General features: G+C 47.1%; 1 protein-coding gene across 1 annotated transcript in view; it reads left to right on the top strand.

The window, feature by feature from the left end:
- The first annotated feature begins 20000 nt into the window (after positions 1 to 20000).
- LOC129708864 (epidermal growth factor receptor kinase substrate 8-like protein 3) overlaps positions 20001 to 25020 on the top strand; it is a 36746-nt gene continuing 31726 nt past the window's right edge. Inside the window, exons 1-2 of the mRNA XM_055654902.1 lie at positions 20001 to 20187; positions 23969 to 24050. Coding sequence (XP_055510877.1) covers positions 23977 to 24050 — 74 coding nt within the window. The 5' untranslated portion in view covers positions 20001 to 20187; positions 23969 to 23976. The remainder of the gene's footprint in view (positions 20188 to 23968; positions 24051 to 25020) is intronic.

The raw sequence follows: 25020 nt of genomic DNA, 5'->3' as shown, positions 1-25020 counted from the left end.
CTAACTTTGTCTGTATTGACTCGTGTGGGGTTTTCTCCGGGAGCTCCGGTTTCCTTCCACACTACAAGGATGTACAGGTATGTGGGTTCATTGGCTTGGTATACTTGTAAATTGTCCCTAGTGTGTGTAGGATGGTGTAATTGTGTGGGGATCGCACGTCGGTGCGGACTGGGCGTGCCGAAGAGCCTCTTTCCGCACTGTATCTCGAAACTAAATTGAAAACTAAAGAGGCAAATAGAGAAATAAAATCACGTGGAATTAACGATACTGGAATCTTTAGCAAAACACAAAGTGCTGGAGTAACTCAACAGGTTTACATCTGTGGAGGACTTGGATAGGTTTTGGGTCAGGACTCTTCTTCAGGTTGAAGAAGCTGTGCAGATTCTGCCTGACCTGCTGAGTTACTCCAGCACTTTGTGTTTTAGTTTTAGAGACACAGCACGGAAACAGGCCCTTCGGCCCACCGAGTCCGCGCCAACCAGCGATTCACGCACATTAACACTATCCTACACCCACTAGGGACAATTTTTACATTTACCAAAGCAATTAACCTACAAACCTGTATGTCTTTGGAATGTGGGAGGAAACCAAAGATCTCGGAAAACCCCACACGGTCAATCGGGGCGAGTACAAACCCGTACAGAAAGCAGGGGGATCAACCTGGGGGCGAACGCTACAAAACTCTACGTGCGCCAGAACATTTGCACCAGTAGTGGGTGCCCATCGAGGAGACCAAGAATTATAACGATATGTCCTCACAATTTCAGTGAAGTGAGCGAGGTGAGAAGCTGCAGAGACGCTGTAAGGCAGGAGACAAGGCTCTCCAAACAAATGTCACGATTGGCGCATTTGCGGCATAAAAGACGGATAGAATGAGACAGGTTTAGCAACATTTAAGGATATGGGCCATAGCAGGTTTAGAGGGATATGGGCCAATGGCAGGTGGGATGGGGGGGGCATGTTGGGCGGTTTGGGCAAGTTGGGCTGAAGGGGACTAAACAGCAACCGTGCATCTTATTTTTGGTCCAGGGGACTTCCGAATAGTGTCTGACGGCGTTTCCACGCCGTCAGACACTATTCGGAAGTCCCCTAGACCAAAAATAAGATGCACGGTTGTTGTTTAGATTTGAGAGAATGAGTCGGCCTTTGAAGAATCGATTTAAAAAGATTGCTGAAAGAACATGGAAGTAACAATGAGGTGACACGGCCACCGCAGTGCTGAGGTTGTGCAGTGAAGGAAGTTGATTTACACAAGGCGACGTTTCAGGTCAGGACCCTTCTTCAAACTTTACGTCAGAAAGGGGAGGAGTCTGAAGAAAGGTCCCAACACAAAACACAGACTGACTGTGCAAACCCTTGGCAGATGATGCCTCTCCCGTCAAGTTCCTCCAGCAGTTTCCTCCGGCTGGCAACCGGGAAAAAAAGTTAAGCTCGAGCCCTGAAAAGCCAATGTGCTGTGTTGATGACCAGGGGCTGAGAGCTTCAGGGTCAGTCCAATTATCTCAGCTGCCTCAATAATTAAGGGCCTGTCCCACTTAGGCGATCTTTTCGGCGACTGTCATTGTCGTAGCAGGTGGCCGAAAAAGCAACAACTGGACCCCCCCCCCCCACGACAAGCTACGATAACCTACCACCTAGTTTATGGCAAGCTACCAACAACTGGCGACTCATTAGGACGTCCACCTATGGTCACACCTACGACCACACAGGTGACAACCAAAGTCAACCTAGAACCAGGTACGTCCACCCGTGACAAGCTACGACCCTGTCGGCGACAACTAAAGACAATTCAGTCGCCGGTACCTGTTGCCGGTTGACGTAGGTAGTCCCCAATGGAATTCACCGAATTAGCACCAGGTGACAACCAACATCACCTGGCGACAACCTGTGTCATCCTGACGACAGGAGAAGACAAGGTACGTCAAGCCCACAGTCGGGGTGGGAGATTGCAACCTTCACGTGGTCCGCCCTGTATCGACGAATGCAATCAACCCGGCGTGCACAATCAAGTAAGATCAAATTGAACAAGTTGTCCTACAACTTTAGGCTGTGCACGCCACACGCAAGAAGAAGAAGCCCGCAGTCGGCGAAATGTTTTGAACATTTCAAAATCGAGCAGCGACCAGAAAAACGCTACGACTCTTCAGGGACTTGAGGAGACGACTCGCAACCATACAGGCGTTACCCCGCGACCATGTGGCGACAGCCTGTAGTCTCCGAAAAAATGGCCTAAGTGGTACAGGCCTTTTACATCTTTGATTACTACACTTTGCTAAATTCCATCCGCACTTCTTCACATATTGTCTGCATGTGGTTAAGACCAAGGCAAATGTTACATCCGGATTGAAACGCAATGGGCAGCATTTGTGCAGGGCAAATACCACATTATGATCACCTCATCAATGTAATCTCCCATGATTGACGTTAAGTAACGCAATCATCATTGGATTTCTCGCCAACAAGCTGGCCATCATCAGTCAGAATCACAACCAGAACAGCTGCACAAATACTGCAGCTACGTGGAGAGTTTAGAGGTTTGGCGGACACACAATGCTGTGGCTATCCCGCGAGGTCGAGGATGATGGTCTACGATCAGTTATTTTTATGGACTCTCAGGTGGCTTACGAGTCCAGTCCTGGCTTTGAAAATTCTTCGGCATTCAGGACGGGTAATTCCAGATGGCAGATCGGGTGCTACCGAACAACTTTCTTGCGTCTGTCCAAAGTTGAGCGATTTAATTAAGTATTCATCGCTTCCGTGCCAGTTCTTGACTGGGACCTTCCAGCCATCATGCGGCCTGCCCCCGTCGCCCTGCTCCGATCGCCGAAGGTCTTGAGAAGTTTTGTGCTGCTCACAGAAGGAAGATGCCTGTGCGTGCGTTTGTTTAACGTGTACTTGATGTTGCACTCCAAGAAGCACACGGTCCTTCACAAATCACTCAACTCATTCCAATGGCAAGGGAACCAAGACAACTGGAGCTGATAGATCTGTTGCAGCCTTCATCCACCTTCACAGCCGTTGAGTTCAAGATTACTTTGTCCGCTGCTGAGGTCTTGTAGGTTGGATCTAACTATAAATGCTGGAGTAACTCAGCGGGACAGGCCAGCATCTCTGGAGAGACAGAGCAAGGTACGACTCTTTGGGCGACTACTCACAACCATTCAGGCTTCACCCCGCGACCTGTCGCCAGGGTGTCGCCTGTGTGGTCGTGAGCCGTCTCCTCAGTCGCCCAAAGAGTCGCAGCGTCTTTCTGGTCGCCGCTGGATTTTCAGCATGTTGAAAATTATCGGCGACCTGCAATGACCTATGACGGATGCCGGCAGTCGCCGAGAAAGTTGCGTAAATGGGACAGGCCCTTAAGGGGGTGGGTTACATTTTATAATGCAAGATAGTACTTGATAATGAGTAGCCCCTTTGGATCTTTCTCAGTTTTACTTCCATTGAAGACAATAGAAATAAAGTGTTAAGAATGGTATGCAACACACAGTTGCACAGCGGGTAGAGCTGCTGCCTCACAACGCCAGAAACCCAGGTTCCATCCTGAGCTCGGATGCTGCCTGTGTGGAGTTTGCACGTTCTTCCACTAACTACCCCGGGGTTCCTCCGGTTTCCTCCCACATCCCAAAGACGTGCAGGTTTGTAGGTTAACTGGCGCTCTGTAAACTGCCCCTAAGTGTATAGGAGTGGATGAGAGAAAGTGGAATAACATTGAACCAGTGTGAACGGGTGATTGATGGTTGGTGTGGACTCGGTGGGCCGAAGGGCCTGCTTCTGTGCTGTCGTTCAATCAATAGGCTGCCAAATTTAACACTGCCCTTTTTATACCATTCATAAAATTTAACACCCGACTCTCTTGTTGACACCATTTTGACAATATGATAAAATGCCATCCATATGTGCATTATTTTAAGTGTTCACACCATTGAACCACATGTACCATTGCCCAAATGTAAACTATTCATAAATTCAACAGCTGACTGTAATCTGAGGCACTGCCAAATAATTTCGACAATGTGTGAAAAAAAAGCCATACAAATAGACATTATTTTAAGTGTTATTCCACCCACTTTCTCAAGAGGAGGTAAAAGAATAGGGTAGTTGAAGCAAACACGGCCTTCCTGTCTCAAACACGCCATTGTATACGAATTAAGACATTCCCACTGTAAATGGTTACTTCCATGATCTCAAAGGCATGCATGAATTTAAAGCTCTCTTTGCATTTACTAGCAAGCACCCTGCCTCGAATCGTTTAACCACTGGCAACATACAGACAATATCGCGGTCTATGTCGATTCCCGAACAAAACTATCCAATTAGTTGTATCTCCCTCCAACATCTCTCTCTCTCTCTCTCTCTCTCACACACAATAAATAAATAAATAAATAAATATCCAATCCCCCTCTGAAATTTACGAACGGGTCCGTTCGCCTCCATTCTTTCAAGCGTCATTTTGAAATCACAACTCTCTACGTTCAAAAATACCTTCGAACAAGACAATTCGTTTAAAAAAAAATCTCAGTGTTCCCTTGTTTTAGCTTAGTCTATTAGAACGTTAAACAAATCGTTCAATAGGCAGCTCTCTTCCCTCTCTCTCCCACCCCCACCATCTCATCTCTTTATTCCAGCAACGCAATCGTGCCTGAAATTGGCACTTGATGGGGATCATTTCGTTAAAAGGGGCAGCTTCTTTTATGGTTCACCTTTCTATATGTCTCTTTCTCGCTCATACACACACTCACACGTATACATACACGCACACACATGTATACATGCACACATGTATACATACACACACATGTATACATACACATGCACACACATGCATATATACACACACACGCTTACAAACAAATGTATACATACATTCACACGCGCACACATGTATACATACACTCACACACACATATATACACGTACACACACATGCACACTCATACGCACACACACAATGCATATATACACATACACACACAAGCCCACTCACGCATACAAACACACGCATACATACACTCATACGCATACATATGCATGCATACATATACACACACCCTCCTAGTCATTTCAACACCACCCCCCTTTCCAAAATCAACATACATTCAGGGGGGTGGATGTCCGTGTCTCTTCCCCACGGCCCCTACCATCAATGCCTGCTCTGACCCCTCTTCATTCCACTCCGGGCGAGCCACATTCACCGCCACCTTCTTTGAACAGAAACAATGAAACCGACGTATTTGGCGGTGTACCCATCCCAGCCCTCATACACCTGCAGCTTAGGAGCCTCCCAGAGGGGAAGGAAAACTCCTACCCCCCCACAAAACCTTAAATCCCTCCATCCCCCAGTCCCTTACCAGTGTAAAAAATGCACATGAATATCACACAAACCCCCGCTGACTCTCAATAGAAAAATAACAATTCCGCCCAGAATTGGCTGAATATTTTACCTTGTGTCTTTTTCTCTCTCTTTCTTTTTCTCTCTCAATATTACTTACTACACAAGGGGAATGGAATCGAGTCTTCTCCACCCCCTTTAAAATTCCGGATGGACAAAAGCCATCTTCGCATGTCTCTGGTCCTTAGTTCGCGCTGCCATTCCTGTAGGCTTCACAATTAACATACACTCGCAGTGAGAGAGAGAGTGTGTGTGTGTGAGAAAAGCCTTTTCCGGTTTACAGAAAGCCCCTGGAGGGGATGGATGAATGGTTGGGGAGAGGGGAAAGCTGTCCTCTGCTGGGGACTCACAGGAGCTGCAATAAAGGCAGGGTTCCTTGCCAAAATCGCACGCAAAAACACCTCCTCCTTTGTACGTTGTCACGTCGCCTGGAACCCTTTTGTACAAACAGGAACTCGAGGGCCTGAGCTAAAGGGAGAGAGGTTGGGATTTCTACCCGTACAGCACTGGGGCCTGTACTTGCTGGAGTTTAGAAGGGTGGGTGGGTGGGTGGGTGGGGGGGGGAGACTCATTGAAATTTACCAAATAGCAAAACCAGAGGCTCAGAATAAAAGGATCTACCATTAGTTTAAGAAAGAACTGCAGATGCTGGTGAAATCAAAGGTGGACACAAAAAGCTGGAGTGACTCAGCGGGCGAGGCAGCATCTATGGAGAGAAGGAATGGGCGACGTTTCGGGTCGAGACCCTTCTTCAGACGCTTAGTTTAGAGGTACAGATCGAAAACAGGCCCATTGAGTCCAAGCCAACCAGCGATCCCCGCACATTAACACTACCCTACACACACGGGACTATTACACATACACCAAGCCAATTAACCTACATACCTGTATGTCTTTGGAGTGTGGGAGGAAACCGAAGATCTCGGAGAACATACAAGCTCCGTACAGACAGCACCCGTAGTCAGGATCGAACACGGTTCTCCGGGCACTGCAAGCGCTGTAAGGCAGCAACTCTACCTAGAAAGGAGGAATGTATTTAGTCAGAGGGTGGTGAATCTGTGGAATTCATTGCCAAAGAATGCTGTGGAGGCCAAGCCAATGGATGTTTTTAAGGCAGACATTGATAGATTCTTAGACACAAAGAAGCTGGAGTAACTCAGCGGGTCAGACAGCATCTCTGGAGAGAAGGAATAGGTGACGTTTCGGGTCAAAACGCGAAATGGGTCTCGACCCGAATCGTCACCTATTCTCTCCAGAGATGCTGCTAGTTCCGCTGAGCTACTCCAGCTTTTTGTGCCTATCTTTGGTTTAAACCAGCATCTGCAGTTCCTTGTTACACATTGATAGATTCTTGGTTAGTATGAGAAGCAGGGGTTATGGGATGAAGTCAGGAGAATGTGGTTGAGAGGGAAAGATGAATCAGCCGTGATTGAATGGCGGACTAGACTTGATAAGCCAAATGGCCTAATTCTACTCCTATCACTTATGAATTGATGACTTTATTCCTTGGACACAGGAGGCTGTGAGGTGATCTTATAGAGGTGTATAAAATCGTGAGGGGATTTGTTAGGGTGAATGCCCAGAGTTTTTTACTTTCTTTAACTTCTCATGGGGAGTCGGGGGCTAGGAGATAAGGGCTGAAGAAGGGTTCCGACCAAAAGCTTCACCCAGAGTACCTCCAGAGATGCTGCCTGACCCGTTGAGTTACTCCAACACTTTGTGTCTATGCTAGGAAATAATCACTGGCCTTGCCTGAATGCCTGAATAGTTTTAGTTTAGAGATACAGCACCAAAACAGGCCCTTCGACCCACCAAGTCTGCGCCGACCAGTGGCCAGGGTGCGACTCGACTTTGATTATGATGCTGGCCTTGCCGCGGCAGCGTGAGGTGTAAATTGAGTCAATGGAAGGGAGGTTGGGTTGTGCGATGGTCTGGGCTGCGTCCATAATTCGCTGCAATTTCTTGCGGTTTTGGACGGAGCTGTTCCCAAACCAAGCTGTGGTGCATCCCGATAAAATGCTCTCTCTGGTGCACCTGTATTTGCTTATGTTGGCCCATGTTCCCTACACCTTTCTGATTCATATACCTGTCGACATGTTTTCTGTTCCAGCCTGCATTAACATGCCAAATAGATTTATAGCCAAGCACTATTCCAAGATTTAAGGAATTCCTAGATATGAACACTGCACAGAGGAGGCAAATATGTCCTAGTTTCATTTTTCCATTTTGTTAAATATGCGTGTGTGAAAATGGAGTATAAGAGTAGAGAATAGTAATGGGCCTGTCCCACCTAGGCAAATTTTTCGCTACAATTTAGAAGATTTAGAGGATTGAGGGGGGGATCTTATAGAAACTTACAAAGTTCTTAAGGGGTTGGACAGACTAGATGTAGGAAGATTGTTCCCAATGTTGGGGAAGTCCAGAACAAGGGGTCACAGTTTAAGGAATAAGGGGGAAATCTTTTAGGACCAAGATGAGAAAAACATTTTTCATACAGAGAGTGGTGAATCTCTGGAATTCTCTGCCACAGAAGGTAGTTGAGGCCAGTTCATTGGCTATATTTAAGAGGGAGTTAGATGTGGCCCTTGTGGTTAAAGGGATCAGGGGGTATGGAGAGAAGGCAGGTACAGGATACTGAGTTGGATGATCAACCATGATCACATTGAATGGCGGTGCAGGCTCGAAGGGCCGAATGGCCTACTCCTGCATTATTTTCTATGTTTCTATGTTTTAGGCGACTAGGCTGTTGCCACGTGGTTGCAGGTGGTCGCTGGGGTGTCGCCTGTACGGTCGTGAGTCGTCTCCTCAGTTGCCCAAAGAGTCGTAGCGTCTTTCTGGTCACTGCTGGATTTTCAACATGTTGAAAGATTTTTGGCGACCATGGGTTTGACGCCAATGAGCGTAGCTTGATGTAGGCGTTGTCATAGGTTGTCGCCAGGTTAACGAAGGTTGTCGCCAGGTGACGCTGGTTGTCACCCGTGCTAACCTCGGTGAATTCCATTGCCGTATTCACCGGCAGTCGTCTAAAAAAATCGCCTTTGTGGGACAGGCCCATAGGTTCTTGCTTTGACCGATAAACCTGAACAAACAAATTCTGACTGTCAGGAATTCACGCCAGGAGGGCTGTCTAAATGAAAAACATAAATGATTCATGACAATATCACAGAAGAGATAGGGGCACAGTTTTCATACAAAAACATTTTGGGATCTTTAATTTATCCAAATTGAAAAGCCAGTAAACTCGATGTGCTTCAATATCTTAATCATAATAGAACTATTTAGAGTATTGCGTTCAAGTTCTGGGCACCATGTTATAGGAAAGATGTTCTGAAGTTGGAAAAGGTACTGGGAAGGTTTACGAGGATGTTGCCAGGACTCGAGGGTCTGAGCTATGAGGGAGGGGTTGAGTAGGCTAGGATTCTGTTCCTTGGAGCGCAGGAGGATGAGGTGTGATCTTAGAGTTGCGTATAAAATCATGAAAGGAATAGATCGGGTAGATGCACCGTCTCTTGCCCAGAGTAGGGGAATTGGGGGACCAGAGGACATAGGTTTAAGGTGAAGGGGCAAAGATTTAATAGGAATCTGAGGGGTACCTTTCACACAAAGGGAGATAGGTGTATGGAATGAGCTGCCAGAGGAGGTAGTTGAGGCTGGGACTATCCCAACATTTGAGAAACAGACAGATACATGGATAGGACATGTTAAGAGGGATATGGGCCAAACACAGGCAGGTGGGACTAGTGTAGCTGGGACATGTTGGCCAGTATGGGCAGGTTGGGCCAAAGGGCCTGTTTCCACGCTGTATGACTGTAAGACTCTAACTATCTTGACAAGCATATTGTATTTTACATAAATCTTGCAACATATCCAGAAAGACATTGGAGCATAAATATACAAGGAACAAATATATAAGGGACATAATGTTTCCTTAAGCGAGACTTTGTTCCTTTAAAAGGTCTTGAGGTGAAAACCATTGATATTATAGATACCAGAAAAAATTCATTAACGGCCACATCAAAGGAGTTTGCAATCCTCATCTTCACCCTCGGAACTTTGCCATTATTTTGTTTATATTATCATTAGCCATTGGAAATTGTTGCATGCAAGGCCCATCATTCTCAATTAAACAGGCTTTAAGTGCAAGTGAATGTGGAGAGGATGGCAGATTCTCGGATCAGAGGCCATAGCCTCAGAATAAAAGGACGTATCTTTAGATGGGTCTGTGGAATTCTCTGCCTCAGAGGGCGGTGGAGGCAGGTTCGCTGGATGCTTTCAAGAGAGAGCTAGATAGGGCCCTTAAAAATAGCGGAGTCAGGGGATATGGGGAGAAGGCAGGAATGGGGTACTGATTGGGGATGATCAGCCATGATCACATCGGTGCTGGCTCGAAGGGCCGAATGGCCTACTCCTGCACCTATTGTCTACTGAGATGAGAAGGAATTTCTTTAGTCAGAGGGCGGTGAATCTGTGGGATTTATAGCCGCAGATTCACCGCTGTGGAGGCCAAGTCATTGGATATTTTTAAGGCGGAGATTGACAGATTCTTGATCAGTAAGGGCCTCAGGGGTTATGAGGAGAAGGCAGGAGAATGGGGTTGAGAGAGAAAGATAGATCAGCCATGATTGAACGACGGAGTGGACGATGGGCTGAATGGCCTAATTTCTGCTCCTAGAACCAATGAACTTATGAAGTTTCTGCGCAAAGATTAACCTGGTCAAGGTCCAGGCTGTCCCTGAAATCAAGTAGCTATGACTACGGGTGCTGCCTGTACGGAGTTTATTTACGTTCTCCCCGTGACCGCGTGGGTTTTCTCCGGGTGCTCCGGTTTCCTCCCACACTCCAGAGATGGACAAGTTTGTAGGTTAATTGGCTTTGGTAAAATTGTAAATTGTCCCCAGTGTGCAGGACAGAGCTAGTGTACGGGGTGGTCAGTGCAGTCTCGATAGGCAGAAGGGCCTGTTTCCATGCTGGTACACAAAAATGCTGGAGAAACTCAGCGGGTGCAGCAGCATCTATGGAGCAAAGGTTTCGGGCCGAAACCCTTCTTCAGCTTTTTTGTGTACCTTCAATTTCCCAGCATCTGCAGTTCCTTCTTAAACACTGTTTCCATGCTGCATCTCTACAGTCTAAACCCTGATTATATATCTACCTGTGTGAAGGATTCACCCTAACTGTAACCCTCACCATGGTTGTAATGTTAGGATACAATGAATGGTGGAAGTTCGAGCAAAATAAAGAATGCATTTACACACAGTATTTAATATTTAGTAGAGAGATCCAGTATGAAAACATGTCTTATGACTATTTGGTCCACACCGACCATCGATCACCGACACGCACTAGTTCTATGTTGTCCACGCTCTACTGACTGGGGACAATTTACAGAAGCCAATTAACCTACAAACCCGCATATCTTTTGGGATGTGGGAGGAAACCGGAGCACCCGGAGAAAACCCACACAGCCACGGGGAGAATGTGCAAACTCCACACAGACAGCACCAGAGTGGTGTTGAGGCTCAAACCCTTGTCTCTGGTGCTGTGAGGCAGCAGCTCGACCAGCTGTGCCGCTGTGTTGCTGAAATGTTTAGTTTAGTTTAGAGATACATCGCGGAAACAGGCCCTTCGGGCCCACCGAGTCCGCGCCGGCCAGCAAAGTCTTGAAGTGCTTTTGATATGGACTATTTTGGAGTAGAGCGATCATTTCTATGCAGGTAAAATATAACAAAAATAATTTCTAAAATATCTTTTAATCCAAGATCATAAGTGATAGGGGCAGAATTAGGCCATTCGGCCCGTCGTCTACTCCGCCATTCAATCATGGCTGATCTATCTCTCCCTCCTAACCCCATTCCCCATAACCCCTGACTCCCGTATATCAATATGCAGTTGGACTGTGGGATGAATATTATCTTTCATTCTTGTGTGAGGCGGTGTCAGTAAAGAGTGGCTCTCTGCCATCACCCTGTTTGACTTTGTGTTCTGATCCACAGTGTTTCCAATTACAGCATATTGTAATACTCTGTGGAAGCGTTCAGCTTGGCTGGCGTGAGGAGCCTCGCTCAGCTCCAGGACCTTCCACTGTTTCTTGCTTCTAAAACAACGTCTGGCCTCCGACCAGAAGAACAAATGAAATCATTCTGCAGAGAGAACCTGGAGCTGGTGTCACGCCTCGTTCCCGCTGCCCTGTAGATGGTTTAGTAATGTTGCATCAAAGGGACCTTGGAAGGTTTTGGCAGCACACAGTTTTGGTCTCCTAATCTGAGGAAAGACATTCTTGCCATAGAGGGAGTACAGAGAAGGTTCACCAGACTGATTCCTGGGATGTCAGGACTTTCATATGAAGAAAGACTGGATAGACTTGGTTTGTACACGCTAGAATTCAGAAGATTGAGGGGGGATCTTATAGAAACTTACAAAATTCTTAAGGGGTTGGACAGGCTAGATGCAGGAAGATTATTCCCGATGTTGGGGAAGTCCAGATCTAGGGGTCACAGTTTAAGGATAAGAGGGAAATCTTTTAGGACCGAGATGAGAAAATCATTTTTTACACAGAGAGTGGTGAATCTGTGGAATTCTCTGCCACAGAAGGTAGTTGAGGCCAGTTCATTGGCTATATTTAAGAGGGAGTTAGATGTGGCCCTTGTGGCTAAAGGGATCAAGGGGTATGGAGAGAAGGCAGGGATGGGATACTGAGTTGGATGATCAGCTATGATCATATCGAATGGCGGTGCAGGCTCGAAGGGCCGAATGGGCTACTCCTGCACCTATTTTCTATGTTTCTATGTCTGTCAGTATAGAAAGCTTGTACGGAGGCCAATCAGCCCACTTAACGTCCTGCTGTCTCTTTGTACTGTTTCCCAATCAGCCCCATTTTCCTGCTGTTATCACCATGCGCATGGAAACTATTTCCCTGCAAATAGCCATTGCAACGCAGCGGTAGAGTTGCTGCCTTACAGCGAATGCAGCGCTGGAGACCCGGGTTCGATCCCGACTACGGGTGCTTAAGAAAGAACTGCAAACTTCCATTCTGTTTGTGGTTTGTTTGATTGTTTGTTTTTTTTGCACAAAGCCAGCGAGCATTTCCGCTTTTCATTTCACTGCACATCTGGTATGTGTATGTCACGAATAAACTTGACTTGACTTGCCTTGAGATGCTGGAAAAATCGAAGGTAGACAAAAATGCTGGAGAACCTCAACGGGTGAGGCAGCATCTATGGAGCAAAGGAATTGGTGACGTTTCGGGTCGAGACCCGAAACGTCACCAATTCCTTCGCTCCATAGATGCTGCCTCGCCCGCTGAGTTTCTCCAGGTTTTTTGTCTACCTCCGACTACCGGTGCTGTCCGTATGGAGTTTGTACGTTCTCCCCGTGATTTGCGTGGGTTTTCTCCGAGATCTTCGGTTTCCTCCCACACTCCAAAGACGTACAGGTTTGTAGGTTAATTGGCTTGGTAAATGTAAAAAAAAATTGTCCCTAGTGGGTGTAGGATACTTCCAGTATAGTCCCTGGTGGACTCTTCGGATCTGATGACCACAAGATAAGACAAGGGCTGGTGTTGGGACTCTTTCTTATACATGTCACCCATCTGGCTGTGTGCTGTTCTGCAGCAGAGGAAGAATTCTGGGTTGGTGGTGAAGGCTGAAACAATAGTGATATTTTAGAGACATTCGGATAGGCACATGGATGTGCAGGGAATGGAGGGACATGGTTTACATTCAGGCCGATTAAATCATTAAATATGAGGGAGGCATGATGGCGCAGCGGTAGAGTTGCTGCCTTACAGCGCCAGAGACCTAGGTTCGATCCTGACTACGGGTGCTGTCTGTACGGAGTTTGCGCATTCTCCCTTTCACCCCGTGGGGTTTTCCCGGGTGCTTCAGTTTCCACCCACACTCCAAAGATGTACAGGTTGGTAGGTTAATTGGTATTTGCAAGAATTTGATATCCAGCATGGCCTCGGTGGGCTGAAGGGCCTGTTTCCATGCTGTACTACATCAGTAGGATGTAACACGTTTTCAAGTTTTCAGAATAGTCAAGAGACAATAGACAATACGTGCAGTAGTAGGCCATTCAGCCCTTCGAGCCAGCACCGCCATTCACTGTGATCATGGTTGATCATCCACAATCAGTACCTCGTTCCTGCCTTTTCCCCACATCCCTTGACTCCGCTATCTTTAAGAGCTTTATCTAACTCTCTCTTGAAAGCCTCCAGAGAATTGGCCTCCACTGCCTTCTGAGGCAAAGAATTCCACACTCACAAAAAAAGTATTTCCTCATCTCCGTTCTAAGTGGCCCACCCCTTATTCTTAAACTGTGGCCCCTGGTTCTGGACTCCCCCAACATCGAGAACATGTTTCCTGCCTCTAGCGTGTCCAATCCCTTAATAATCTTATATGTTTCAACAAGAACCCCTCTCACCCTTCTAAATTCCAGAGTGTACAAGCCCAGCCGCTCCATTCTATCAACATATGACAGTCCCGCCATCCCGGGAATTAACCTAGTAAACCTACACTGCATTCCCTCAATAGCAAGAATGTCCTTCCTCAAATTAGGGGACCAAAACGGCACACAATACTCCAGGTGTGGTCTCACTAGGGCCCTGTACAACTGCAGGAGGACCTCTTTGCTCCTATACTCGACTGCTGATGACCCTGGGCTAATTGGCACATGTGTAGCACGGCTGCCCTCTGCTGGTACAGGGGAGCATGTACATCTTGTGAATACTAGGAACTGCAGATGTTGGCATAGACACAAAGTGCTGGAGTAATGGGCTTGTCCGATTTGGCGATTTTGTTTCGGCGACTGCCGGTATCATTGACTAACGTATCAGGTCACTGAAAAAGTCGCGGCGTGACGCGGCATGATGACATATCGACGCACAAGTGTCGCAACATTTTTTTTGTCGCCGCTGAATTTTGAAATGTTCAAAATCGTTTAGCGACCCTGATATGACGCTGGCACTCGCCGAAAAAAATCAACAAGTGGGACAGACCCTTAACTCAGCGGGTCAGGCAGCATCTCTGAAGAACATGGATAGGTGACGTTTCGGGTTAGGACCCCTCTTCAGACCGAAGGGCTAAGAAAGTTAGAGGAGAGGAGGGGTAGGAGACGTCGACTCTCACCCATTTCTCCCCTCCCTCTCCCTCCACCCACATTCCTTCCTCTAGATTCACAATTTGCAACTCTTCAATCTTTTTGTCTCACACTGGCCGTCTTTTTATTTCTAGCCTTTGTCCAGCAGTGCCTGCCTGTTGGCCAACCAGAGTATCCAGAGAACCTGCCTCCACTTCCCTCTGAGGCAGAGAATTCCACAGACTCACCACACTCTGTGAGAAAAAGTGTTTCCTCATCACCATTCTAAATGGCTTACTCCTTATTCTTAAACTGTGGCCCCTGGTTCTGGACCTCCCCAACATCGGGAACATGTTTCATGCCTTTAGTGTGTCCAAACCCTTAACAATCTTATATGTTTCAACAAGAACCCCTCTCATCCTTCTAAACTTTAGAGTGTACAAGCCCAGCCGCTCCATTCTCTCAGCATATGACAGTCCCACCATCCCGGGAATTAACCTTGTAAACCTACGCTGCACTCCCTCAATAGCAAGAATGTCCTTCCTCAAATTAGGGGACCAAAACTGCACACAATACTCCAGGTGTGGTCTCACTAGGGCCCTGTACAACTGCAGAACGACCTCTTTGCTCCTATATTCGATTCCTTTTATTATAAAGGCCAACATGCCATTCGCTTTCTTCACTGCCTGCTGTACCAGCATGCTTACTTTCATAGACTGATAAACAAGGCCCCGCAGATCCCGTTGTACTTCCCCTTTTCCCAACCTGACACCATTTATTTATTTATTTATTTTTTAATTTTATTTTGATTAGAAGTACAGTAAATTACAATAATACACATCAGATACATTTTATTACATTTGTTGTACCACTTCGTTTTTCGAGCTTTAAAAAAGATAGAAATAAAAGAAGTAAGGAAAGTGAGCAAGAATCGTGAAGGTGCAGGAAAGTGTTGGGAAAAGAAAGTCCCTTAGGGAAGTAGTTAGAGAAGGAAGTAAAGATAGGAAATAAGACCCTAGAAAGAAAATTTTAAAAAGGAAAAACAATCGCTCTATTGTAACACAAAACTCGCAAAAAAGGATATACCAACCGTGTTTTAAAAAAAAATTATTTTATACCCCCCGTTACCAGATCTTGGTACCATTTATATTTTAAATTACTATTGCACCTTATGCTTGTAATAGTTCCATAAATGCAGACCACGTCTTTTGGAAGTGGTCTGCTTTGCCTGCTAGGAGGAGCCATTTAGATAGTAATCTGGTGATAGAGAGGTAAGGTGTGAAAACAAAAGATCAAAGGAGACGAAAATCAAGGGAAATGTAGATCATTGTTAGCTAGGAGAAGGTAACAACGAGGCATAGAAAGTAAAATTTAATCAGTCAAATAAGTCGGTGAACTAGAACCTCTTTGCTCCTATATTAGATTCCTTGTGTTATAAAGGCCAACATGCCATTCTTCTCCCTTACTCTTTGACGCCCTTACTAATCAAGAACTTATCAATCTCGACTTTAAAAATACCCAATAACTGAGCCTCCACAGTGCACAGATACAAGGAGTAAGATTTAGTGCAAGATAAGGCCCAATAAAGCCCGATTAAAGATAGTTCAAAGGTCTCCAATTAGTTTGATGGGGAGGTGAGTTGGTGAGAGGACGGTTCAGTTGCCTGATAACAGCCGGGAAGAAACTGTGCCTGAATGGGCTAAATCTATTTGAGAGAGCTGAAGTAATTTATTCTCTGCACCATTGCACTCCCGTCAATAAAATAGTCCATCAGTTTTGCTCTGTCACCAAACTGAAACTCGTGATCTTTTCAAATCCACGATTGAGTCAGAGGTGAGTTAATCACTGAATTACAGATGTCATAAATATGGGGCATAATTAAAAAATACTGCAGAGTATCTGTGAGGTTGTAGATCTTGTGTGGAAATTTAAGACCTTTCTATTTTCAATTCAATTGCAAAACAAGGAAGTTTAGTTTAGTTTAGCTTACATAGAAACATAGAAAATAGGTGCAGGAGTAGGCCATTCGGCCCTTCGAGCCTGCACCGCCATTCAAAATGATCATGGCTGATCATCCAACTCAGTATCCAGTACCTGCCTTCTCTCCATACCCCCTGATCCCTTTAGCCACAAGGGCCACATCTAACTCCCTCTTAAATATAGCAATGAACTGGCCTCAACTACCTTCTGTGGCAGAGAATTCCAGAAATTCACCACTCTCTGTGTGAAAAATGTTTTTCTCATTTGTCCTAAAAGATTTCCCCCTTATCCTTAAACTGTGACCCCTTGTTCTGGACTTCCCCAACATCGGGAACAATCTTACCTGCATCTAGCCTGTCCAACCCCTTAAGAATTTTGTAAGTTTCTATAAGATCCCCCCCCTCAATCTTCTAAATTATAGCGAGTACGAGTCGAGTCTATCCAGTCTTTCTTCATATGAAAGTCCTAACATCCCAGGAATCAGTCTGGTGAACCTTCTCTGTACTCCCTCTATGGCAAGAATGTCCTTCCTCAGATTAGGAGACCAAAACTGTACGCAATACTCCAGGTGTGGTCTCACCAAGACCCTGTACAACCGCAGTAGAACCTCCCTGCTCCTATACTCAAATCCCTAGCATAGAGATACAGCGCAGAAGCAGGCCCTTCGGCCCACCGAGTCCACATTGACCAGCGGCCCCCACACGCTAACACGATCCTACGCACATGAGGGACAATTAACATTTACACCTCGCCAATTAACCTACAAACCTGTACGTCTTTGTAGTGTGGGAGGAAACCGGAACCTCTTGAGAAATCCACATAGGTCACGGGGAGAACGTGCAAACTCTATACAGATGGCACCCGTGATCAGGATCGAACCGGGTCTCTGGCGCTGTGAGGCGGCAACTCTATCGCTCGTGAAGGCAGTTTCTGGTGAACTGGTTTCACTGAAGAACTTAATGCGATCACAACGTAAGCTCATCATCACCTCTACTTTAGTTTAGTTCAGTGTAGAGATACAGCGCGGAAACAGGCCCTTCGGCCCACCGGGTCCGTGCCGACCAGCGATCCCCGCACATTAACACTGTCCTGCACCCACTAGGGACAATTTTTTACATTTACCAAGCCAATTTACCCTCATGCCTGCATGTCTTTGGAGTGTGGGAGGAAACCGGAGCTCCTGGAGAAAACCCACGCAGGTCACGGGGAGAACGTACTAACTCCGTACAGACAGCACCCATAGTCAGGATCGAACCCGGGTCTGCGGCACTGTAAGGCAACGACTCTACTGCTGCGCCACTGTGCCGCCCTTCTTCGGAAGGTTGAGGAGATTCGGTAGAAACAAGGAACTGGTTCACCAAGGAAAGACACAAGGATCGAACCGCGTCTCTGGAGCAACTCAGCAGGTCCACCAGTATCCCTGGAGTAGCAAGGAAAGGGCAAGGAACCATAGAGATTTGGTATGTCATAGAGTCATAGAGTCATACAGTGTGGAAACAGGCCCTTCGGCCCAACTTTCCCATACCGACCAACATGTCCCATCTACACCAGTCCCACCTGCGTGCGTTTGGCCTATATCTCTCTAAACACGTCTTATCTACCTCCTCCGGCAGCTTGTTCCATACACCCACCCCCACGATAAGCCCGAATGAAGGCGAAGAGCCAGGTGTTTCGGGAGGAATTTTATTAGTTGTTGTTCTCTTGTCCAGTCGGGTCTGCAAGAGAACAATCGCGCCTAAACCCCTGCCCTTTATCCCTGTAGCTCAGGGTCACCCCCCAGACTAGTTTATTCCCGTGCTGAGGGGTTCGATAGTGGAATGGCCCGACCATTGGGAGCCTCAGTTTCCTATTAAATCTGTCCCCCCTCACCTTAAACCTATGTCCTCTCCTTCTCGATTCCCCAACTCTGGGCAAGAGGCTCTGTGCATCTAGATCTATGATCTATCCCACTCATGATTATGCACACCTCTATAAGATCACCGCATACCCACCTGCACCCTAAGGAATCGAGTCTCAGCCTGCTTATCCTCTCCCTATAGCTCAGGCCCTTTAGTTGCCAAATATTCGATCAAACTTCCACAGGCTTGCTGTAGGGAGCATACTGACAGGTTGCATCACAGTCGGCTCCAAGAGCAAAGAGGGCTGCACAAAGTGAAGACATGTAAAGGGTCGGCAACGGTGGCGCAGCGGTAGAGTTGCCGCCTTACAGCGCCAGAGACCCGAGTTCAATCCTGACTACGGACGCTGTCTGAAAGGAGTTTGCACATTCTACCTGCGACCGAGTGGGTTTTTCTCCGGGCGCTCTGGTTTCGTCCCACATTCCACGGACGTGCAGGTTCGCAAGTTAATTGGCTTCTGTAAATTGTCCCTGGTGTGCAGAATGCGAAAGTGGAATTACATAGCAGAGTACGGCTGATTGCTGGTCGGAGTGGATTCGGTGGGAGAAAGGGCCTGTTTCCACACAGTATCTCCAAACCACAAAGCCTTTGACATCCCACTTTACCATCCACTACCTACACACCAGGTGGCAGTTTATACAATACAATACCGTTTACTTGCCATTTGAACCTCACATGAAGTTCAAACGAAATTTGGTTTCTGCAGTCATACAAGAAAAGAACCAAGACACACACCAACACAATTTACACAAACATCCATCACAGTGAATCTCCTCCTCACTGTGATGGAAGGCAAAGTCTTGTCTCTCCCCTGCTCTCCATTTCTCTCCCGAAGTCAGTCAAAGCCCCCGGCGGGCGCTAGCAAGTCCGCGGCCATTTAAAGCCGTGCCGGGCGATGTAAGGCCCCGCTCCAGGTCATCCTCAACCCCACAATTCGGGCGGGAGAAGTCGCCGTTGCCGGTGCCCCGCAAAGCGGTCTCCCACCGGGGACCCGCGAGCTCCCGGTGTCACCATCCACCGGAGTCGGGTCGCACCCACGGGCCACCGCAGCTCTCCACGCTCCAAACTCTCCACGCTCCGAACTCCCCACGCTGCGAAGCAGACCAGCTCCACGATGGTAGGCCCACAGCTCCGCAGGCTCCGTGACTTGAGCTGTCGTTCCGGTTGGAGGCTGCCCCACGGTGCTAGGCCCCAACGGCAACAGAGACCCGACAGGGTAAAGGTCGGGTCTCCCCGTACAGGGAAGAGATTTAAAAGTTTCCCCCCACCCACCACACATACACATTTAAAAGCCCACCACTAACTTTACCCTCAACAGGACAATAAAATAACAAAAGGCAGATGGACTGCAGAGAGGCCAATGAACCAACAAACCGCTTGCTTGGGGGATGTGGGGCGGAACCAGGAGCACCCGGAGGAAACCCACGCGGTCACGGGGCAGAACGTGCAAACTCCACATTATTGGTTCATTGTCACCCAGTAGCAGCAGATCCGTGTGCAAATTGGCCATTGCATTTTGCTGATCACAGCAGCAATCAGGAGATTATTTCCTATCACCTGCGGCCTTTAGGACCGTTGGTGGCAGTCGGAAAGAGGCAGTGTGAACGTAACAAAGAAAAATAGGTGTGGTGACCATAACGTGGATCTTGGCAGATCTGCCAGGCAGCATTACTGTTTAACTCACAGGCTAATCAGCCTCCTTGAATCACCACAGCAAGGCTTAGACACCCTGGACTTCGCTCGGACTTCAGTGACGCAGTTTCTAATAACAAAATGATGATTCCTGCTCGCCTTAGTGATCAAACGAACCTCTGATTCTCTTCGACAAAACAAACCAGCCTCAAGCAGGTACGAAAGGTTTTATACGCTATTTAAGGCTCTTTGATAAGATTCACTGGATGCTTGTTACTAAATCGCTATCGGGTGTAGTGTTTAAGAAAGAACTGCAGATGCCGGAAAAATCGAAGGTAGACAGAAACTCAGCGGGTGCGGCAGCATCTATGCAGAGAAGGAATAGGTGATGTTTGGTCTCCTAATCTGAGGAAGGACATTCTTTCCATAGAGGGAGTACAGAGAAGGTTCACCAGACTGATTCCTGGGATGGCAGGACTTTCATATGAAGAAAGACTGGATAGACTCGGCTTGTACTCGCTAGAATTTAGAAGATTGAGGGGGGGTCTTATAGAAACTTACAAAATTCTTAAGGGGTTGGACAGGCTAGAATCAGGAAGATTGTTCCCGATGTTGGGGAAGTCTAGAACAAGGGGTCACAGTTTAAGGATAAGGGGGAAATCTTTTAGGACCGAGATGAGAAAATCATTTTTTACACAGAGAGTGGGGAATCTGTGGAACTCTCTGCCACAGAAGGTAGTTGAGGCCAGTTCATTGGCTATATTTAAGAGGGAGTTGGATGTGGCCCTTGTGGCTAAAGGGATCAGGGGGTATGGAGAGAAGGCAGGTACAGGATACTGAGTTGGATGATCAGCCATGATCATATTGAATGGCGGTTCAGGCTCGACGTACCGAATGGCCTACTCCTGCACCTATTTTCTATGTTTCTATGTTTTGGGTCACGACCCTTCTTCAGGCTGATGTGGGGGTGGGGGTGGGGTGGGGGGGGGGGGGGGGGGGGGGGGGCGGGGCGGGGGAAGAAGAAAGGAATATGGTGTGGTGGGTGTATGGCTGGACTTTAGCTGTGATCTCCGGTAAAAATGTGAATGTGTTTGGGATTCAACAATTGGAATAACTGGGACTTGACCAGTGAATGATTCTGGTTATTATCGAATGGAATACTTTATTGTCACAGAGGATGAGGCACAGAGGATCCTTTGCTTGAATACCCAACGTTGACAAATCTGACAGCGCTTACTGAAGTACGTGGATAAGTAGACGCAAAATGTCAGAGTAACGCAGCAGAGTAACTCAAGACTAACTTCTTCAGTCTGGAGAAAGATCTTGATTAATACGGGTATCAGAGGTTATGGGGAGAAGGCAGGAGAATGGGGTTATGGGGCTGTCCCACTGTACGAGCTAATTCAAGAGTTCTCCCGAGTTTCCGCCATTCAACGTGATAGAAACATAGAAAATAGGTGCAGGAGTAGGCCATTCGGCCCTTTGAGCCAGCGCCACCATTCAATATGATCATGGCTGATCATCCAACTCAGTATCCTGTACCTGCCTTCTCTCCATACCTCCTGATCCCTTTAGCCACAAGGGCCACATGTAACTCCCTCTTAAATATAGCCAATGAACTGGCCTCAACTACCTTCTGTGGCAGAGAATTCCAGAGATTCACCACTCTCTGTGTAAAAAATGTTTTTCTCATCCCGGTCCTAAAAGATTTCCCCCTTATCCTTAAACTGTGACCCCTTGTTCTGGACTTCCCCAACATCGGGAACAATCTTCCTGCATCTAGGGTGTCCAACCCCTTAAGAATTTTGTAAGTTTCTATAAGATCCCCCCTCAACCTTCTAAATTCTAGCGAGTACAAGCCGAGTCTATCCAGTCTTTCTTCATATGAAAGTCCTGACATCCCAGGAATCAGTCTGGTGAACCTTCTCTGTACTCCGTCTATGGCAAGAATGCCCTTCCTCAGATCATGACCTATCATCCAAAATCAGTACCCCGCTCCTGCTTTCTCCCCATATCTCTTGATTCGTTTAGCGCAAAGAGCTCTATATAACTCTCTATGAAGTACATCCAATGAATTGGCCTCCACTGCCTTCTGCAGCAGAGAATTCCACAGATTCACAGCTCGCTGGGTGAAAATGTTTTTCCTCATCTCAGTCCCAAATGGCCGACCCTTATCCTCAATTCAAGCATGGCCAATGTTGGTCCTTTGACCTATCCAATGCTTTACTCCTCTGCTTTGTACTCATAGCAAAGCAATATTATTTCATCTTTTTCGGGTACGCATTGAATTTATTTTTGAAATTCGCGACTGCATCTTCTTTCACTATATTTACAGCCTGTATTCCACATCTGCATTAAAGATTAGACAAACATTAGACAAACAGCTGAAATAGATGTCCTAAAACATTCTGCCAATGGCCAACCAAACATCTGCTGAGGAACTCAGTAGATCGATCGGTATCCGTGAAGGGGGGAACGTAATTGTCCACACTTTATGTCGAATGGTTGCGTGCCATTTCAAATCCACTTCCGATTCCTATTTTGACCTCGATACTCTCTCTTTCTCTCCTCTCTCTTTCTCTCTCTCTCTCTCTCTCTCTCTCTCTCTCCTTCTCTCTTCCCTCTCTCTCTGTCTCTCTCTATCTCTCTCTCTCTCTCTCTCTCTTTCTCTCTCTCTCTCCTCTCCCCCCCCTCCCCCCCCCTCCCCCCCCCCCCCCCCCCCCCCCCCTCCCCCCCCCTCCCCCCCCCCCCTCCCCCCCCCCCCCCCCCCTCTCCTATCTCTCTCTTGCATCACCGTGGCAAATGTTAGATAAATACTGAGTTCTTTGTTTTAATTGAATATAACTGTTAGAGAAAAGTTTCCTCAAGCTTCAAGAAATAAAAGAGATTGAAAGGCAATCTAGTTGACTGCTGCATTATTGTGGGATGAAGGGAGCATAACTTCATTCTGGGTGTGTTCGAGTCAGCTCTCGGTTAGATGATTGTCTCTAGGTAACGTAATGGATACAAAGGTCAGCTCTGTAATAACCAGGTAGAAATAACCTGGACTTTCACACTATCATGAGAGTAGTCCCTCAGAATTCCCTTAGAGAATAGTCCCTCAGTATTCCCTTAACCCTTTGCCTGCCCTCCATGCAATATCTGTTGGAGACATACTTTGAATTATAAAAAGTCAGATGTTGTGATAATCCTGCAGCTTGTGTGAAGGACCCTGGGCCTCCTCCATTGCCAGAGTGAGTCCCACCGTAAATTGGAGGAGCAGCACCTCATATTTCGCTTGGGTAGTTTGCACCCCAGCGGTATGAACGTTGACTTCTCCAATTGCAGGTAGTCCTTGCTTTCTCCATCCTTCCCCTCCCCTTCCCAGCTCTCCCACAGCCCACTGTCTACGTCTCTTCATTTCTTCTTCTCGCCCACCCCCCTATCCCCACATCAGTCTAAAGAAGGGTCTCAACCCGAAACGTCACCTATTCCTTCGCTCCATAGATGCTGCCTCATCCGCTGAGTTTCTCCAGCATTATAGTCTACCTTCGACTTTTCCAGCATCTGCAGTTCTTTCTTAAACATCCTGCAGTTTGTGAACTCTGAAAGGACAAATCTACGTTTTGCACCTCAATCGATCCTCACTGCATAGGATACACACAACCAAAATTATTTAGTTTAGTTTAGAGATACAACGCGGAAACAGGCCCTTCGGCCCACCGAGTCCGCGCCGACCAGCGATCCCCGTACAGTAGCACTATCCCACACATTAGGGACAATTTACAATCTTAACTGAAGCCAAATAACCTCCAAAAACCTGTACGCCTTTGGAATGTGGGAGGAAACCGGCGAACTCGGAGAAAACCCATGCAGTCATGGGGAGAAGGTGCAAACTCTGTACAAGCAGCACCCGCAGTCAGGATCGAACCCGGGTCTCTGGCGCTGCAAGGCAGCGACTCTCCCTCTGCGCCACCGTGCTGCTCATAATATGAAGACATTTTTGTTCACCTTTCAGGATCCTGAATGACAGCAGCGATGTATGGAGGTTTCGGCAATCAGCACATTCCCAATTATGATGAGCTATATTCCCGAGTCACGTATGTCTCTGAATTATTTCATGAACGATTACACTGCGCAGACTTTTGATAGAACTGACTTGGATATTGTAATTAAAAAGTAAAATTGAAAAATTTGCTGATAATGCTAAACTTGGGGTGTGCTGGAGATACTTAAGGGCCTGTCCCTCTATGGCGAATGTATTTGCGAGTTTAGCAGAGTTTGTGCTCGCCACAAGCTCGCAGCATGGTCGACACGTGGTCACTGGTAAGTTTCCTTCATGGTCAAGAGGAGTGCCCGCATAGTGGCTTCTACTCGCGGCCTCAGTTTGGTCGAGGAATATTTTTCAACAAGCTGAAAGATTTTCGGCGATGTAAAATTGGTCGGCATGGAGAAAATCGATACTTTTGAGCTCATAGTGCAGTGGTAGTTGGGTCGCCAGTCGTTGGAGGTAGTCGAGGTAGACGTAGGTAATCTCCTTTGCTGACCGGGCATATTAATTGGCTCATTGTGGAAAAGAAAATGTAAGCACGAGTTTTCAGAACCAAGGAAAACCGACCGGCAATGTTAAATGCCCGCTAAACTTCACAGCTGGCTTATTTAAAGTTGTTTGGCTTCTTAAAAGTGTCTCCACTCCTCCCCCCCCCCCCCTCCTACCCTCCCCGCCTCTGCCCTCTTCCCCCCCCCCCCCCCCCCTCCGCACCCCCCCCCTTCTCACCCCCCCCCCCCCCCCCCAACCCATAGTTTAAGAATAAGGAGTAAGCAATTTAGAATAGAGATGAGGAAAAACGTTTTCACCCAGAGAGTTGTGAATCTGTGGAATTCTCTGCCTCAGAAGGCAGTGGAGGCCAATTCTAGGGATGCCTTCAATAGAGAGTTAGATACTCTTAAAGATAGCAGAGGCAAGGGATACGAGGATAAGTCAGGAACGAAATACTGATCATGGATGTTCAGCCATGATCACATTGAAGGCTGGCTCGAAGAGCCGAATGGCCTACTCCCACACCTATT

The sequence above is a fragment of the Leucoraja erinacea genome, chromosome 24 (genome assembly GCF_028641065.1).
Source record: "Leucoraja erinacea ecotype New England chromosome 24, Leri_hhj_1, whole genome shotgun sequence".
NCBI lineage: Eukaryota > Metazoa > Chordata > Chondrichthyes > Rajiformes > Rajidae > Leucoraja > Leucoraja erinaceus.
This window is presented reverse-complemented; position numbering and strand designations above follow the sequence as displayed.